The sequence below is a fragment of the Borostomias antarcticus genome (genome assembly GCF_949987555.1).
Source record: "Borostomias antarcticus genome assembly, chromosome: 7".
Taxonomy (NCBI): Eukaryota; Metazoa; Chordata; class Actinopteri; order Stomiiformes; family Stomiidae; genus Borostomias; species Borostomias antarcticus.
Genome location: NC_140240.1, coordinates 11,374,307 through 11,394,186, shown reverse-complemented (window position 1 = coordinate 11,394,186; position 19,880 = coordinate 11,374,307). Strand labels below are relative to the sequence as shown.

Genomic DNA, 19,880 nt, shown 5'->3' with positions numbered 1-19,880 from the left:
CAAAGTACTGTACAATTTTACTTAGGATTGTCCATTAAGGTTGTTAATTGCACTGGTAAATGTCCATTCATGTGATCTTAGTCACTGGGGGAACAGATTCACTTCTCCTGTTGGGTGACTCTAAACTTGGACTAAAGCCTGACCCCACACAACAGCTATGCTCGGAGATGTAACAGAAGGAGAGGGGACGTAAATCAACTTAATTGCTCACATAAAGGTGTACGTCCAAAAATAGTTGTAGGTTACTAGGAGGCACATTTACATTTCACAAGACCCCTTGTAAATTAAATGTTATTGGTAATTTCACCTATTACATACAGTATACCAAATCCATGTTTATGTTGAATAATCTTGCAAATACCTGCCTAAATGATTTTTCACTGGTACTGTAAGCAAATTATATATTTCAAGTCATCAAAAGATGAAATGCTAAATGTACAAACTGAACTCATAACAAATAATTCAGGATTCAGGATTCAATAATCGGTTGAAATATTTATTGGCGCCAACTTATATTGCAATGGATGATCATCATAAAAATATTATTAGTTGGGGTTCATAACTGATGTTGCAACATTGTTAATGCAAAGCTGAAGGAAATAATTACATAAAACAACAAAAAAAACTAAACACTTTACAGCAGCTAAGATTAATTGATATCTAAGTTCAATATGAAAATAAGGCAGAGCAGCACCACTCTCATGAGAAGCATAAACTGCAAAACCCATTCTACAAATGATCACGTAATTCAGAGTTCATTGAAAATAGGCAGCCTTGGACATGCATAATTAAAATTGTCAAGAATGTACTGTAGCTTCCCTTATCAGGCAGTATTTGAACATCCAGGCAGTAGTCTAGTCAAGGGTATTCTCACTTCATCCAGGCACACAGACACTTCTTTTTCCACCACTGATGTATAAGCTGAACAATTTCAGAATATTTGCTCTTATAGTATTCCCCCTTCTTTAGTCACCATTGCACCACTGCATCCAAGGATGAGGTTCTTAGCATAGTTGACACTCCTAAATCTTAAGAATGATGTCTGGTATCATACTGATACCAGAACTAAACTAGAACTACAAAAAACTAAACCATACTACAAAGTTTTGCAGCATGCAAAATGTAAAATGTTAGCACATTGCTTTTCACACAGGGCACTTTTAAATTAACTTGAAATATAAACATTGTTATTTCTACAGAGAACTAGTAAACAGAAAAAAACAGGAATACTTAAACGCTATTGAAAAGCCAACAGAAACCATCATTGGCAAGATCATCTTCTTTACTGATTCAATCTGTAAAACAAGAACAGAACAGAAAGTGATGTTATTCGCAATGTCTCATACAAGTCATACAGATGTATATGTTCAGCGTTCATCACAATTTGATTTTGAAAAAGTTTCAGATCTACCTCTGACTGTGAGTTTGGTGGAGCACTCTGCCCTGCCCAGGGAGTTGTCAGCGATGACCTTGTACTCCCCGGTGTCCTTAGGGCCGACCCTCAGAATAAGCATGGAGCACACCCCACAGGTGTTGGAGATGTAGTAGTTGGTGTTGGTGTTGAGGCTGATGTTATTACGGTACCATGTGACGTGGGGTGTAGGATCCCCTCTCACTGCGCAGCTCATGTAACACTCATAGCCTTGCGGAGCCGTGTGCTGTTTCAGGGTTACCAGGAACTTCGGAGGCCGCTGGAGGTCGCAAGTCTTCGACTCTGGCATGTTCAGCGAGAATTTTTCTGGAAAACATTAAATGGAAACGTCTAAATCAATACACCGATTTAGGAACAGTGAGTGTTCCTGAGTGCTGTGTACATGTGCATGTACAGTATGTGGGTCAATGATGTATAAGGTTATATAATGTCATTCAGTGCAACGCTGAGTGCCTCCTTGCAAATGTTACATTTTTTGCCCATTTTTCATAATCACATGTTTATATATCCATGCATAGACTGGCAGAAATATAACCACCCAGAAAAAAAATCCCCTTTTTTTTTTATACCATTATTTATTATATGTTATTAAACTCTGTATATTATTATACATATTTATAGAGATTGTATGTATATATTTTATTATGTATATTCTTTATTCTAATCCGCTTGCTTTCACAAACCTTTTTTGTTTGTGATGGACCACTTTTGTGATTCAGAAGGTTTGGATAGGCCCATGTCATTCTTAGCATAGACACGGAACTGGTACTCTCTGCCTGGCATGACGTTACAGGCTGTGTACATGTTGTTGAAGATACGGTCTGCCACTGTGTGCCACTGTCTCTTGTTAGAATCCCGTTTGGACACCATGTAGTGCAGCCTGTCGTCACGTTTCTCATCAGGAGAAGGTGTCCATGAGACGGTCACTGTGCCAGGAACATTCTCATCAATCTCTACTGGACCTGGTGGCTTGGGCTCATCTGGGTTGGGATAGAAAGACATTTCAAATCAATAATTAAGTGTTATGATTTAATGCATGCTTTAATGATATGTTGAATTTATTGAACAGTAAACCATCTTTGCTCATCCCACCTGTGACTCTTATCTCAATGCTGAATGTCTCTTGCCCAACAATGTTCTTGACCGTAATGGTGTAGACTCCTGTATCGGAACGCTCTGCTGAAGGAATCAGGAGCGTTGATGCACCTTCAGCATTGCTGACAGTAACTCTCTTGGAGACAGGCATACCATCCTTCAGCCATATCACTTCAGGCCATGGGGAAGCCTATGAAGAAGATCAGAATGTTGTTTTTTTTTTAGATGTAAATACTGTAAGTGTGAAGAGTGTAAAGAGTGAAGCATGCACGTTCACACCACATGTGTGAAGGTTGGCAGAGTACGAGAGTGTTATCCAAGTTTCACTTCAGCGCACATCGGCATTGTGAAAGTCACATTATTAACAACTCAACTGTAATGACAGACCTGTAAAGACCACACACTGCTCAAACTGTACCTCAAAGTTGACATTGATTCGGGCAGAATTTGCTGCTCTCACCACCATGAAACTCTTGGCTTTGGCATCAGTTAATCTTGGCCTGACTGGATTTCACATAAGTAAAATAAACAATGTTTTAAAGTGAGACAAAGATAATATATCATTAAACACTATGAAAGACTATGTTTATGTTATGTATATGTTGCTAAGGGCTTAAATTAACTCTGAAGATTACAATCCTTACCAGGAGGAGGCATCGCCAGAATATAGTTGTCCAACTCTTGGGGTTCTCCCACTCCTCCATCATTAGTGGCAATCACTCTCACCCAGTACATGGCCATGGACTTCATGCCTTTCACTGTGAAGCTGTTCATGATGATGGCATTGGCATTACAGCGATCCCATTCTGGGTTCTCTGCTGGTCTGATCTCCACAAAGTAGCCCTTGGCCTCATCATGGACTCCTGCTTCCTCCTTGGGCTTAGTCCAAGCCAGGGACAAGGTGGTATAGGTGGAGTCTGTTATCTTAAGGTCAATAACCTTACCAGGGGGCTCTGCAATGATAATTTATATCAAAGGCATTCATAGTTGGCCAGTTTGTTTTGGATATATTTTTCACATGTTAAGAATTGCACATGCTGCATCATCATGTAAATACCAAATGTTGCTTGTATTACAATGTGTGTAACCTACTTTTGGGGTCCCTGGCGAAGACAAACTCAGATGGGGCGCTGAATTCACCCGCTCCAGAGCTGTTGATGGTGGCCACGCGGAACTCGTACTCATTGCCCTCAATCACATCCTTCACACCATAGGTCTTTGCTGTGATTTAGAAGGACGAGTTAATGAGTAGCTTGCAGCATTAGACTGGACTCATACAATGGTATAAAAAGTTAATTTTCCTTGGGGTAGTATATGACTTGGAATACTAAGTGGCACAGTATTAATCAGAGAAGGGTCATGGACAAGCCATGGACAATGTTAAAACCTTGGATAAGCTCATCTGGTGCATTGACAGGGCCCCAGAGATTGCTGCCCTTCTTGCGTTTCTCGATGTTGTATCCCAAAATGTTGGTTCCTCCAGTGTTGGCAGGAGGAGACCAAATCAGGGTGATGCAGTTCTTGAAGGCGCTGACCACTTTAGGTGTAGAAGGGGCTCCGGGATATGCTAGGCACAGACAGGAAGGTGCAAGCAGAAGTTTACTTCAGTTTTACCTCAAGAAACTACTTTGGCATGCAGTAAGCAATGATTAAAAGAGCTTGCTTTACCTTTTGTGCCAGCCTGGACATCTTCTGTTTCCATAGTCTCACTAGTACCCATCTCTGTCTCAACTTTGATTCGGTAGCAATATTTTCTGCCATGGTCCACGTCCGTGTCTCTGTAGTGGGCCTCAGCACCGATTGATCCCAGCTTCTTCCAGGTGTTGCGGCCTATTTGTTGACGTTCCATGATGTAGTTGTCCACCTTACAGCCACCACCATCCTTTGGTGGCCTCCACTTGATTTCAATAGCACTTGAAGATGCTTCAACGATCTCCAGAGGTCCCATTGGAGGGGTGGGCTTGTCTTTCAAAGGGAATAAATAAAAAAGGGCAAGACAATTATGTTTACATACACAATCTATGCAGGTAGATTTCATTATTATATATTATTTATTAAGTTAATAGTTGATGAATGCACTGTGGGCCCAATATTAAAGTCTTAAGGTTTTCTACATACCAAGTACGACGAGCTGGGTCAAGGCCTCAATGGTGCCAAACTCATTTTTGAGTTTCATTTTGATTTCTCCACTGTTTTTGCGCTGTAGCTTGTTGATGATGAGACGGCTCTGGCCCTCTGAATGCTCTATCTTAATGTTTGTGTCATCTGAAAGCTCCTCGCCCTCCAGGTACCACTGAACCTTTACTGGGTCCCGTCCAACATATGGCATCTTAAAGGTGGCTTTTTGACCCTTTTTCACAGTTGTTGGTATTGCAAATTTCTCCAGCTCTTTCGGATCAAGTCTTGGTGGATCTGTTAGGAGAAACATATTACAATCCAGACCTTTAAACTAAGATTGAGTCAAGCATCACAAATCATTGTCTCTCATTTACACCCAGAGCACAACCATGGTAGTAATATTACATGGAGGTACTGTATATTGTTGGGTTAGGGCAATGCTCTGATATTGTTTACTACTTCAAACTATAGTTATTTTTAGCTGGATATGTTGCTGTTTCAATAATGAGTATCTAAGACTGAGATAACGTGTATAAGTCGGATGAAGTGAGAAATATATTATGACCTTCAACAATAATCACAGCCTCCGTCTTCCTTCCATCTGCCTCAAAGCGGTATGTCCCTGCATTTTCCTCTGTGACTTTGTTGATTTTCAGCTTGTGGAAGCTTCCATCTTTGTTAATGGTGATGCCATCAGATGATTTGATCTACATAGAGGCACACGCAAAGACACATGAAGTACTGCACCTCTCAACATGCATAAAGACAATCTCAACAGAACTAAACGGAACTCATATCCAAGTAAAATCTAGGCACGTTCCACTATAATCTTGACTCACCTCCTCCCCATCCTTGTACCAGATCCCCTGGCATTCTTCACTGCTCAGTTTACACTCAAGCTCCGCTGCTTCCCCAATAATGGCGTTGCAGTCTGAAAGGCCACTGTGGAAGTGTACTCCCGGGTCTGAGGGATTCATATGATGCAAATTTAGTGGATGTTTCAGTTTTATCTCATATGTATTCTACCTATGGGTATTAAAAACAATATTGACCATAAAGTCCATGTTCAAGATCGTTACATGTTACGGAATAACATGCATTACTTTTTTCACTTCCCCCAGTTCATGCATGCATGATGTACAGTATGCATGGAATACATTGACATGCATTCATGTCAATCTTAATCAAATTTACCTCAGTTTAATCCTGTCAAATATTGGTGTTTACATTTGGTGTATTGCATGTATTTTACAGTCTGAAATACATGCTTAAATGTAAACTATGTTTGAATGCTCACTGTTATGTTATGTTATTTTTATTTATAATGCGCCCCCCACCAACTGTTACATCAGCTCGGGGCGCTGAGTGAGTGTGATGGATAAAGCAAAACGGTGAATCTTCAGTGATAGCTGACTTCAGTGTGAACTGCTGTGATCACAATATCACACTTGTGTTTGTTCTTCCATATAGTGGAGGAGGCTAGGATCCATGCTTTTGTGATTAGTAGCCTTTTCTGTGCACATCCTTGGGTGAAGAAGAATGTCTTCCTACTGTATTTGAATAGTTAGCAAGAAACCCAGCTGCCATACCTGATTGGTCACATTAGTGCCATGACCTGGATACATCTTCTTGTAAATAGGGTGGTCGAAATATGGGCATATGTAGTGGTAGCAGATTGGAACTATGCTTGAATGATGAGTAGCCTTAGGCTGGTAAACCCAACTGTTGGCTGTGGACTGCCAGAATACAGTACTTTATCTTCTATGTCTAATAGTAGACACGTGGATGCAGTGTTTGATAGACAGCGTTCTCCACTTCTTTGAGAAATAAGAATTTGCTGATATATGGCCATGTAGAGTCTGATAGCCATGTGCAATGCCTTTCGAAAAATAACAAGGTTTTATTTTTCCTTCATGTCACTGGCCAAAGCCATTTAATAACCAGCTTTAATTTTGACTTGGAAAAAAAAGGGTGGGGGGCACTTGTGATTTGATTTTGACTTTGAGACTTGACTTTGACTTCAGCATGATGATTATATTTGTTCAGATCAAGAGATTATATACATTATGGCAGAACAAATATAAATGTGACTTGAAACTCAGAGACTTGATGTGAACACTTCTTAATTGACAAACTTAATTGAGACTTGGTGTCATTACTTGGGACTTGACCAAGTCTTGACTTGTACAGTAGGCAAAGACTTGATACTTGATATTGTGAATTGCAAGATTATGATAGTTCCCACTGGTACTTCATATTGCTTGAAGTTATCTCCCTCCAAAAGATTTAGCTCTTTTTCCATCTTCTGAAGCATGTCTTGCAGGTTCTCGTATACTACTGTACTTGTATTTTATGAGCACTTGCTGGGAGTTCATACAGTATACAGTAGTCTTTCGTTCTGATATGATGGATTAATAAACTTGTTTTTCAAGATTTTGTTCTTAGTCTCAATAACACAAGCATGTTTGTGAATACAAAACAAACAATTATACCAATACATTATTAGCAAAGCACACAAATACACATGTTGTTATTATATATTAATAAAATAAGTAAAATACACATAAATATTTTTTGTCAAGTTGAATGTTAATGACTCGGTTCTAAGCTCACCCATGGGCTTGATTTTCAAGTCAAACAAAGTTTATCTCTTACCAATGGCAGTTTCCTTAAGCAGTGGGCCTTCCCTTTTACGATGCGTTTTCTCTGTTTTGACATCTACATCACCAGGGGCTTCCTCATCATTAGTAGAATGTCCTATTGGTGATCATCAATATCGCAAACAAAAGTAAAGTTTTGACCTTGTACAGTATTCTCATTCAATGTGTAGAGCAAATATAAATTGGTGTTTGATCTGAAGTGTCTTAAAATGTTGTCAAGGACTATAACTTATTTGATCTACTGAAATGGAATTAGGAATTGCTGAATATCTTCAGTACTGTAGCTTTGGAAATTAAATGATAAAATCTGACAGGTCAGAAGCAATTCATTCATTCTACAAAAAAATGTATAAACATTATGCATGTTGTTTTTTATTATTATCTTGTAGGGTAAAAAAAACAACAACTCTGAAATCTCAATTCACGGTTGACTCTTCAGAAGAATGAATATGCTGATAATTCTGATATTTTATAGGCAGCATAAGATGTTGACAATGACAGAAAACGTAACAAATATAGCATTAGCATGACAATAATAACACAAAGCAATCACATGTAACGATAGCTTTGCGATAAAACAAACTTAAAGGACAATGCTCGTTTTTGACAACCTGGACCTCATTTAGGACATATTATAAGACGTTTGACTCACCGAGATCACTTTGGTGTAGTTCGGAGGCATGTAGAATAAATTTAAAATCAAGCGCGAGCCAGTATATCCATGTAATGGCGGTGGTCGGGGCACTTAGAATGCATTTTCTAAAAATCTATTTTGTGCCGCGAAACAGTTGTTTTCATCAATCTATCTTGATGAATTGCTTTCGAAACGAAATAGCTTCCTCACTTGCTCCAGCACGCATTCGCACAGCGCGCAATCGTTGCTCCAGCACGCTGTGCGCATGCGTGCTGGAGCAAGTGAGGAAGCTATTTCGTGTCTAAAGACGTTTCTAAAGATCATATTACAGAGGCATGTGAAACACCAGAACAGGCCTATGCTCTATGTAAGCACAACTAGCGATTCATCAAGACAGATTGATGAAAACAACCGCTTCGCGGCAGAAAATAGATTTTTAGAAACTGCATTCTAAGTGCCCCGACCACCGCCATTACATAGATATACTGGCTCGCGCTGGATTTTAAATTTCTTCTACATGCCTCCGAACTACACCAAAGTGATCTCGGTGAGTCAAACGTCTTATAATATGTCGTAAATAAGGTCCAGGTTGTCAAAAACGAGCATTGTCCTTTAAGCAATAACATAAAATAATGTAATAGACACACACACACATACTCTCTCTCTCACACACACACACACACACACACACACACACACACACACACACACACACACACACACACACACACACACACATACTGTTTTGGCTTAAGTTGTCTTCTCAGAATGTATTATTTATTTCGCAAGGATGCATTTCCAGTGATCCAACAGTGACGTATGAAGTTTAACTTGTCTTCTTACATTGTTGTTTTACTTTAAGTTTAATGCAGACTTGATTGCCCCAAACAAAGTGAATCAACATCCTTAATTTAGTTTTGTCTAACGGGCCGCTCACACGCTTGCGTTTGATGCGCCAACATTGACAGATGCCATTCACTTTCAATGGCTGCAGCCGAATGGCATTCTTGTTCCGTTGTTGTCCCGGTGCGTTGCGTTGCCTGCGTTGCTAGCGTTGAAAGTTGAGAAATGTTCAACTTTCAGATGCGTCGCTGGAGCTGCCGACCAATCAGATGTCTTGACGGAGAAAGACGTCATCGCAAGGCGGAATTTGGTTGTTGTTGCGTGCAGCAGACACGCCTTCCGCCATACATTGATGGACACGCATCAAACAGAAGCGTGTGAGCAGCCCGTATGTGTCTTTATCAAAATTAAGTAGCCTACTGTTTAAGTGCAAAAGGACGTTAAAGATGGTATATGATATACTCAGGGTTGCCAACTTTTCAGAAAAGCTTGGAGTGAGACTGACATTTTTTTGGGGGGCGGCTGTCCTCACAACTTTAATATTCATTTTTACCTCCGCCCCAATGACGGCACGTCCCATGGCCATACCGCCATATCTGGAGATGGGAAGGTCACAGGGACGAAGGGTTCAGAATGATGCTCTCAAGCGCTCAAAAATAATTAATTCATGGGCAGAGGTTTGAGCACCATTTGTAGTTGTATTGTAAGAAACATGACCATTTAAACATTTCCCAAGTTTCATAATTTCTAACCCCTCAACCTACAACAGTTTTGGCCACCAGAGGTATCTGATGAGACCTCATTGTCAACAATGCGGTAAACACACTAGCATGACCCAAGAAGACATGGTTCAATATGTGCAGGTTTATTTGGCGATATTGAAATGTCAACTATTATAAAAAAGAAAAGAAAATAATTTAGTCTTCACATACTCGTATTGTTCAGATTTTAACCTGTTTTAATCACATTTCCATGTCAATACTATAAAAAATAAAATACAATTTAGTCTTTACATACTCGTATTGTTCAGATTTTAACACGTTTGAATTTTTACAACTTTTCAAATATATTTATTGCCACAAGAATAATCACAGATTTCAATAATAATCAAGACTACAAGACTAGATGACATTCATCAACACCGTGGCATAAATCTAACAAGGATAACAAGAACTTAGAATACTGAATAGCAGTAGTGGAATATACCATCCTGCTCAGGGTTAAAGAACTAGAATGCTACATATACTGTAACCGTTTTTGTTTTACTATGCCATAGGTCTACTGAGCTGAGTGCTCCTTGTTGTACTGGCCTGTGGCCTTCTTTGAGGCCTTGATGAGCGCTGGGGAGGGCTCCCACTTGAAGCATGGCTCCAGGTTAGCCATCTTGATGGTCATGATTGAGGACAGGGTTCCATCTAGGGCCAGTCTGTTCCTGGTCTTGTTGAGCCCCACCATGGAAAACACTCGCTCTGCGTCTGCATTGGAGTGGGGCAGAACCAGGGCCAGCTTTGCGATGCTGCTGAGCCTCTTGAACTGGCTAACCCCCGTCACCTTTGAAGATTGAACCGTGTAAATACTCTACAATAGGCCTCAAGCACAGCAGGCATTTTGAAATATTGAGGTTGCTTCTAATTGGTTCACAGGCAACAATTGTGTAAGCTTCAAATAGTCTTGCACAGAGTTCCATTTATTTATTTAATTCATATTCTTTGTAGAAGTGTCATGGCCATGTGTCATGGCGAGGCATCTTGAGAGAGAGACTAGGTTCCTGTGCCCCATGGACCAGGGGGCTATGTCAAGGATATTTAGATAACTGCTTCTCAACTAGCATAGTACAACATCAAACCAACAACATCATAAAATAAACCTTTTACCTGGCAGTTTTGGGACCTTCGCAGGCTTCACTTCACTAGTCCTTCACCATGCAGACGTGCACTTGCTAGGCTAGAAATCAATGATAAGTAGCTAATTACAAGCTAGTTGTGACAGCTGAGCTAACATGGTTAGCTAGCTAAAATCTAGTCACTACTGACAGCCACTGTCTCAATACTAAAAGTTCTGATACAAGTGACAGCCTAACTTGTAAATATGAAAATAATTACTTACTTTTTACGTCTTTTTAACTGTCTCATCAACCTTCCAACCTTGTTCAAGCACCATGGCTTCTTGCAATGAAGACGTTTTGAAGAGCAGACGCCATTATGGTCTGGAAAGGATGACCCAGTCTCCAAGCACCAATCAAATTCCATCACAACCCTTTTTTTATCATTAAATCCGGAGCGAGCAACGTTTGATGAGCTGCCCAAGCTGACTCGAATAGGTTTAAATCGATAGCAATCAGCGACATGCAAGGTGGGGGGGGGGGGGGACAAGTCCAGGGATGCCGCACAATTTTGTAAAAAAAAAAAATATATATTTTTTTTTTGCCATGTGAAATTCCATTGCGGCGTGTGTGTGTGTGTGACGAGGCTCGATCCCGTGTGTGTCAAGGCCAATGTGTGAGAGTTGGCAACCCTGTATACTGTAACGTTGGTATTGGCTTGTTGTAATATCTCAAATCAAGAGGTGCTGATGAAACAGTCGGCTACATTCCAAACTTAGCAACGTGAAAAGTTGTAACTGGTCTCTGAAAAGGAATGAATTAAATACTTTCTTACCTACAACAGTCTCTGCCAAAAGAGGGCCAGCTCTCACACGCTTCTTTTTCTCATCTGACTCTCCAGGCTCCTCATCGACCTCTACTTCCACCTCTTCTTCCACCTCCTCTTCCACCTCCACTTCTACCTCCACCTCTATCACTTCTCCAGCTCCAGCAGCATCAGCTGCTCCTCCTTCAGCTCCACCTGCACCGCCTGCTCCTCCCTCAACTCCACTTCCACCAGTTGCTCCTCCTTCAGCTCCACTTCCACCAGCTGCTCCACTTGCACCCACAGCTCCACTTCCACCAGCTGCTCTACTTGCACCCACAGCTCCACTTGCGCCAGCGGCCGGAGCAGCAACCTTCTTAACTACCTTCTTGGTAACCTTCTTGATCACTTTCTTCTTGGTGGGCCCTGGATTGTCGTGGCCTGGATTGTCGTGGCCTGGATTGTCGTGGCCTGGATTGCCGTGGCCTGGATTGCCGTGGCCTGGATTGGCCTGAGCTGCTGCCTTGGCTGCCTCCAAAGCTGCCTCCATCTCTTTGTTGTGTTTCTCCAGCTGTTCCTTGGCTACTTTCTCAAGGTCTAGATCACTCGCTGCTCCAGCCGTTGTTGTTTTGCGAGCTGCCTTCTTGCCTTTTGCGTCAGGGGTTTTGTCAGCTGGAGCACAATATAAAAGAGAGGGAATGTTGAGGTTGTCAAATGTGACCAGTTTAATCCATTAGATTTGAAACATGCATCCTGGAAAACTAAAAAAAAAAACAGAAGGAAAAAACATTAAAAAATGGCCTCACCTTCTACCACAAGCCAGGCACTGCAAGACTTGATGCCTGCTATGGCTGCATAGATGCCAGAGTCCACAGGCATACAATCCTTCACCAACAATTTGTGAATGAGGTTGTCCTCAGAAGCTGTGATTTCATATTTCTCGTCATTCTTCAGTTTGGTGTTTTTTCCCATCCATGTAATCTCATTCAGAGGTGTCGTTAAGACACACTGGAAGAGGGCATCTTGTCTTTCATCTGCCTTTATTTCCTGTATTTTGACAGCAAAATCAGCAGGGGGAACTGAAAGATTGATGAAGAATAGAAATTAATAATTAAATCAATCATGTTACTTAAAGCTCTTTAGAATAAACTGACGATGTAGAACATACTATAGTATACTGTAATGTTCTACAGTACTGTATGTTACCTAACACATTAATGTACACAATGGGTATATTCCAACATCACATTGTACACCCATGACAACATTCCAATCATGTTTTGTATTTTGTACTGTATGTGATAACATCATTGTGGAGCTGTGAAGTGTGATTTGCCTTAGTCCTCACTTTTGAAATCGGTGGAGAAGACGGGAACTCCCTCTACATCCACTTGGTAGAGACCTGCGTCCGTGTTTTCGAGATGATTGATGGTGAACTTATATTTCTTGCCAATTTGTTTCAAACTGTGTTTCTCATCCAGATCTGTGGTGTAAGGAACCATGATACCATCCTGCAGAGTCCAAATACATTGAGGAACATTGTGAAGTGTGTGGTAATCAAATTAACAAGGACAAAAGGGGCATTATTAATAAGAGAACTATTAGAGATTTCCTATAATGTATGGGATTGTATGATGTCACCTCACCTTGTATAGGAAAAGCCTGTTGCTGGCATCCTTGAGATCCATGTCCAGTTCAAAGGACGCAGCGTCCTCTGAATTCACCTCAATGTGTTTCAGGCTCCGGATTTGTTCAACAAACTTGAAAGGAAAAAATAAATAAAATAAAAGCAGGTATAATTTTTTTAACTGCATGGAAATCCAAGACGAAAACATAAAGATGGTATCTCACAAATTAAATAGATAGTAGATATCCGTATAAAATGATTCATAAGTTTCAGTGATGGAAATTAGATACAGTAGATAGATAGATATATTGACAGACAGACAGACAGACAGACAGACAGACAGACAGACAGATAGATAGATCATCAATTTTATTGATCCCAGAGGGGAAATTGACATGGCAGTCAATTCACTTTGAGAATTTATTGTGGATTGGTTTAAAAAAGCAACACAAGGAATTCCAGTAACATTAACTGAAGCTTTACCTGTGCGATCTCCTCCTCTCTCTCCCTCTTCAGCTCATTCAGCCTCTTCAACATTCCACGGAAGTCAGTGATGCCGTACTCAGCACAGATGCTCTCATAATCTTTCTTGTCTGCGCTGAGCAAAATCTCCCAGACTTTCTCATCAGGCTCCAGTGGTTTTTGCTCACGAATTCCTTCACTGCAGGTCACAAACGCATGACATCAGATGGCCGTTTGCCATGCTCGGCATTACTTACAATTGCTATACTAGGATATAGTGTCCAGTCTTTGGCCTGGACTTTCCTATAATATTCTATATCAAATTTGTCGACTGACAATGTGAAGTAATAGCCTACTTTAAAGTAGGATGAATCATTCTCTAATTAAAGGAGTAGTTAGGTATTTAGCATCATAAACCCTGTTATACGGTTATTATTATGTATCATCTGTCATTTCCTCACCTTTTCTTCAACTTTTTCCTTAAGTCCTGAGGGTCCTTGGTGGCTTTGGAAAATACATATTAAAAGGTAGAAGAGATATGTGTTAATATTTGCAACAGAATATCTTTTGACCTTATTTGTGACCTTATTTACAGGCCAGCGGCACATACAGTTCTGTATCAACAGTGTGGCTTTTTGTGCTATGATACAACTAAACATGAAGTGTCCGACGTAACTTCAGGCGAGGCACGAACGTCGCGGCCGGGGTAGTCGGCAGAGGTTAATCAGTCACGCATGACGCCAGCACCAGCTGACTGTCAGCTGTCATAGCATTGGTTCAGCTCACTAGAGCGCATGTATTTAAGCTGTCAAAACATGTCATTGTTTGCGCTTGCCATTACTGCTGGTTGTGCATTGCATGCTTGCCCCACCTCCTCCCCTGCTCCTCCTGCGTATGTCGATGTCATCTCTGTTGTCATCGTTGCTCTCTGTCCGGGGTTTATGTTTGTCAGGTATTCCACTATGCATCGGCTAGTGGAAGCCAGAGTAGACACTAGCTGGTCTCTGTGGCTCTCCGTGGTTACCGTGGGCCGAAACATCTCCGAATGGCCTTCCAGCGGTCGCTCCGGTCGCCATGGAGGCAGAGACACTAGGCTGTATCTCCCTCGGAATCCACAAAGCGTCGGCCCATGAGGGCCAGGGACTATAATGTACAGCAGTCCCCCTGTGGCTCTCTTTGGCAGTCTTAGTGGGCTGAGTTACCTCCGAGCGTCTTCCCGATCGCGGCCCACTCTGATCGTCATGGAGGCAGGGGGCTAGATGCCGTTCCCCCTTTCTGGCTCTCTGGGCCAAGCGGCCCAGAGGGGGGGAACACCTAGATTGCCTCCCCCTGCTAACGCGCTTTCCACGTCGGTGGAAGGCAGGGGGCCCACCGGACAGAGCACACCGCCAAAATTCATATGCTATGTATTATGCCGCATGATAATACATGTTCAAATTTGACAAAAGTGATCTCGACTGAAATATAGTCGACTGACTAACATTCAAGTACTGTAAGTATATAGGCGTATATAGGCAGGGGCGTACATACAGTATAGGCCTCTATCTAGTTCAACATTTCCCAGGAGCTTGCTATTTAATGTGTTTTATAATGTGGTGTGTATCTTATAATGTGTTGTATGTTATGTGTATGTGTTTTATAATGTGTAACTATGATATACTGTACAGCTAACATAGGCAAATTACTTTCAAGTAAGTAGGCCTCTAGCTAGTGAAACATTTTCCAGGAGGTTGCTGTGTTGTACTGTGTATGCTATAAAGCTAACATAGTTAACACTTTTCAGGAGCTTGCCCGATCGTCTTGTTGAGAGGTTATTTACAATTTTCCTTCTTTCCTCTCAATATTGCTACAGTATTTGTAAGGTACTACAGTAGGTGTGTGCATTTTTTCCTATTTCTCTGTATGAAATGTTAATAGAGTTTGATTTTGATTTGATTTGTAATGTTCTATCTGACTGTTTTGTCAAAATGGACTTCAAACTACAAACTACTACAAACAAACTAGCAAATGTACACTTGCTTGTTGGATGTTGGTATATCTCTATGTAGAGTTATAACTATTTTCTTTATTAATGAAAACAAAGATATTTGTCCAAAAACACATAATCTGGTGTTATTGCTTTGAAGTTAAATATCTTACAGTAGACATACAGTATACCCCTCCGTGACAGTGCCTTACAATTGCTGTAGCAAATGTCATTATTTAATTTCTCTTTATGAATAATGTCCAAATCTAGGACTGCTATGTTGTTGTGGATCCCTGGGTCTGATTGAAAATGTCTTATCAGCAGCAGCTCTTATCATTGTGGACAAACATCAAATATCATACCTGCTCCTTTCACTTCTTTCTTCTTTTTGTATCCAACTGTAATACAAATAATATATAAAATATTTATATTTCTATATATATATATATATATATAGAGAGAGAGAGAGAGAGATATTTATAAGTATTAATCTATATTGATACCATCTAATAGTTTTGTTTAAATTAGCTGTACATGCATCTTTAGGACCTACCTTCAATAACGTTCAAGATGACTGTGCAAATAGCCCTTCCATATTCATTTGCAGCAAAGCACTTATACAGGTCTGATTCTTCCCCAGACACCTTGGGGATCTGTATGGGACATAGAATACAAGATTGATTCAAATATTCTAATTAATATAGTAGGCTGCATCAACTAGAGGTCTTCATCTATTCAGATCACCTTCTATATAATCAATACAGAGGATTTCAGCCTCTGTAAAACCGGTGTTTACCTCAAGGGTATGCTCCATGGACGTTTCATCATATTTCTGCTGGAACTTCTCTGTATCGTCCATCTCTCCATTTGCTCTGCACCAGGTTACCTTAGGCACTGGGTCACCAATGATTTTGGCTTTGAAGACAGCTAATTTACCTGATATAGGATGACAGAGAATGCTTTCATGTGTCGTGTTTCACGTGCTGGTAAACATTCACATCTTTCTTCCCACCTGAGACAGGGGCGGGGAGGGGCGTCAACGGTCTTCATCTATGCTCTAATAGAGCGACCCTCGGCCAGCCTGCCTGTCTTTCTGCTGGCCTGTCTGTCCACTGTCCATCCATCCTTCTATCTGGACTTTCCTCGGACACCGTTGGCCTGACAGTATTCATACTTGGCACAGGTATCCACAGGGGTCCCAGACAGACCATGACAGGGACATGTTTTATTCATTTATATTTTGGCTAATTTTAAGATAAAATATTGATCCAAGCCGCCAGCCAGTAGAAATACTGCTCTAGAATTATTTTGCCGTCTCATTAGCTACAAGAAGCTGCAGCTTCGCCCCAAATTAGTGTGGCTACCCTGATACAAACACTGAACTATTAACTCACACCAGCCCTGATACAAACACTGAACTATTACCTCACTCCAGCTCTGATACAAACACTGAACTATTCCCTCACTCCAGCTCTGATACAAACACTGAACTATTCCCTCACTCCAGCTCTGATACAAACACTGAACTTTTACCTAACTACAGCCCACTCGAGAATTATTTTGCCGTTGCTCAGCTTTGCCCAACATTAGTGCATTCTGTTGTCCACCCAATTGTAGTAGCTAGCTAGATTGCAAACAATAGCCATTCAGATAGGACAACACAACATGTCCGCTATGTTTTTTGGGGGAGACGGGCATATAATGGACTAAATGGCTGATTACTGATTGTTTCAACGGGTATCAGAACTAGCTGACAGGTTGATTGGATGAGCTAAGCTGTGTGATGGCAGTGATAGCAGATGGTAGTGATAGCAGATGTACAGTATTTATTTGGTGTCCATAGTGCCCCAACGGGTATCACAACTAGTAATCATAAATGATGTAGCCCTACAGTTCATATCTGGAAGGTGTGGAAGGTGATACGTGGCCATCTGTAAGGATTATCTTTCGTGTCCTCCACATTTCACATACGGTACTGTACTGTACCGGACAACTGCTGTCACATGTCATGGCCTGTGAGAAATGAGCTCTATAGACGGGAATCACTCGTTGGAGAGGTATATGAAGGCTGTTTGTTTCATGTCTCATACTCCACGTCCTTGTGCTCCTCAGCACTTGTGTTACCCCTGTTTTTACCTGGGATGCGGTCTTGATTCACCAGTGCCTGTATGGGGGACCACTGTACGCACAATTCTAAGCAGCTAACAGATCAAATCAAATCAAACTTTATTTGTATAGCGCATTTCATACACAGAGGCAACACAATGCGCTTTACAGAGAGCAATGGCAACAAGACATGCAGAGATCTGAGGTACAGTGACACATGGTGTTAACACCATAGTATGCAGTACACTATGAAAGAAGAAGGAAACTATGATGAGTCTATTATTGTGAACTAAGTTTGTCTATTCATCAATAATATCCATGATAAAGTGCTACTGTAATTATACCCGAGGTGCAGTAGCCTACTGTTGAACCCTTACTGTACCTTCTTGAATAGTCAAAGCGATGGGCTTGCGGGTGAAGTCAGGATGGCTCTTTCCCTCTGGGATGTCCTGCACAAACTGTGTGATCATAACCCCAGGGACTTTAGATCGCTTCTTGATGCCTGAGGAAACATACAGTAAACAGGCCTAAATTAGAAAACTTTACAGAATTATATTTACAGTACATTACTATTGCTTACTTGAAATACTGTTGTGTGATTGTTAGCCAAAGCAGGTATCCAGACAGATTATTTATTTATTTATTTATAGCAACACAATGATTTGTGGAGTCTAATACCAAAAGTGGAGTCTTGCGTTATGTTTTCTTCATTTTTTTCCACTTCCAAAATTCAGTGCCACACTTCACTGGTGGATGTTCAGTTTTCTCCTCATGTCAAAAAACGTTTCTTCATCTTTCTGCTTCATCTTCCTTCTGATCGACGTACAGTACCTATTCATTCTTATTCATTCATTCATTCCTTGAAAAAAACATTTTGCTTTTTTTTTTCAATATTATTTCATCTTCAGCGCTTCATTTACATTTCATCTCTGGTTGTCAATGTACTGCTTGTTAAACACAGTATACTTGATGGTACTGGATCACGACAAACTATAAAAATGGCAATCAAAATATTATAGGCACTTTGCTTTTTCACATTGTGTAGATTGTAGATTCACATGCAGTTGTGTGGCAGCGTAGTTCGGGAGGTAGAGCGGCCGGCTGAGGATTGGAAGATCCCCGTTTCGATCCCAGCTCCCGACAGTGTCCAAAGTGTCCTTGTGCGAGACAGTGAACCCCAAATTGCTCACGAGCGGCACGGTGGCGCAGTTCCCAGCACTGTCGCCTCGCAGCAAAAAGGTCATCCTGGCCTTTCTGTGCAGAGCTTGCATGTTCTTCCTGTGTTCACAAGGGTTTTCTCCCAAGAAACCAATACGAAAAACATGCAGAAGAACAGATGCTCTTCAGTCCGGTCCCTGACCAGGACTGGGACTGAACACTTGGACTTGGTCCCTGGGCGCCAATGACGAGGCTGCCCGCAGCTCCTGGGTGCCCCTGGAGCAGGACGGTTTGAATGGGAAAATGCAGTGCTGTGTCGCTGCTCACGCATGTACTGTGTGGTCAGTAGAAAGACCCTCGAAGTCCTGTATTTTAAGAGGGTACTTTGTGGTTTATTTTCTTGTCTTTGATATTCCCAAAGTATAGATGTAGTTTTTAAAATGCCATGAGTGAGCCGTTATCTATATTTCATTAGTATAAGTTCAGAGTCCATTGTTCTCTCATTACTAGAGCTTCAGGATCCATTATTCTTTAATAGAGGTTCAGGGTTCATTGTTCTTGATTGTCCACATGAAACAGGGCTTGTTGCTCATGGTGTTCTGACTTCTGAGCAGTATTGATGGAGTTGAAATTAATTACCAGATATTAGATGTATGTACATATTCTCCTAGAACCTCTCTCTGAATTTCTGTGTACGTACTTTGTCCTTGGACTCTTTGCGGTGTATCAAATTAATTGCATCTTCTCTTGATTTTGATGATTCCTCTGTTGTAATCGGCAGCAAGTGGTTCTGGTCTGAGGAGAAATGTGTTACAGTTGATTCTTTAGAACTCACCCTCCTGCCCTGAGGCGGTTTGATCTGTCACCTTCGACTTATGTTTCCACATCCTGGTATCTTCTCAAGCTCCGTGGAATCAGAAATGTCTGCAGTGGGAGAAAAAAAACAAAAAACGCACAAACCATACTGTAGAGTCATTCAGAGATGGAGGGTTTGAATTTGCTGTCTTCTTGTATGATTGAATATAAAGATTGATTTTTCATAGACGTACGACAATTCTGGTTATTATATTGTTTGCTGTATATTTCTGCTCTTCAGATAATAAAGAAAGTGATATAGAAACAGCTTTTGCAATGCATAATGTATTGTACACA

General features: G+C 41.0%; 1 protein-coding gene across 1 annotated transcript; it reads right to left on the bottom strand.

Annotated features, from left to right (window-relative positions):
• Positions 1 to 1,290: 1,290 nt before the first annotated feature.
• On the bottom strand, positions 1,291 to 19,615 carry LOC311311583 (immunoglobulin-like and fibronectin type III domain-containing protein 1; the record flags this gene model as incomplete). The annotated part of the gene is made up of 24 exons (XM_084441333.1): positions 1,291 to 1,295; positions 1,412 to 1,738; positions 2,116 to 2,412; positions 2,525 to 2,717; positions 2,946 to 3,031; positions 3,172 to 3,480; positions 3,620 to 3,748; positions 3,915 to 4,094; positions 4,196 to 4,492; positions 4,646 to 4,939; positions 5,211 to 5,352; positions 5,485 to 5,609; positions 10,093 to 10,333; positions 11,626 to 11,751; positions 11,795 to 12,081; positions 12,216 to 12,488; positions 12,758 to 12,920; positions 13,056 to 13,169; positions 13,520 to 13,697; positions 13,960 to 14,002; positions 16,018 to 16,117; positions 16,261 to 16,400; positions 17,953 to 18,072; positions 19,564 to 19,615. The coding sequence occupies 24 exons, from the start codon at positions 19,613 to 19,615 to the stop codon at positions 1,291 to 1,293; spliced, it is 4,221 nt and encodes a 1,406-aa protein (XP_084297459.1).
• Between the last annotated feature and the right edge of the window lie 265 nt (positions 19,616 to 19,880).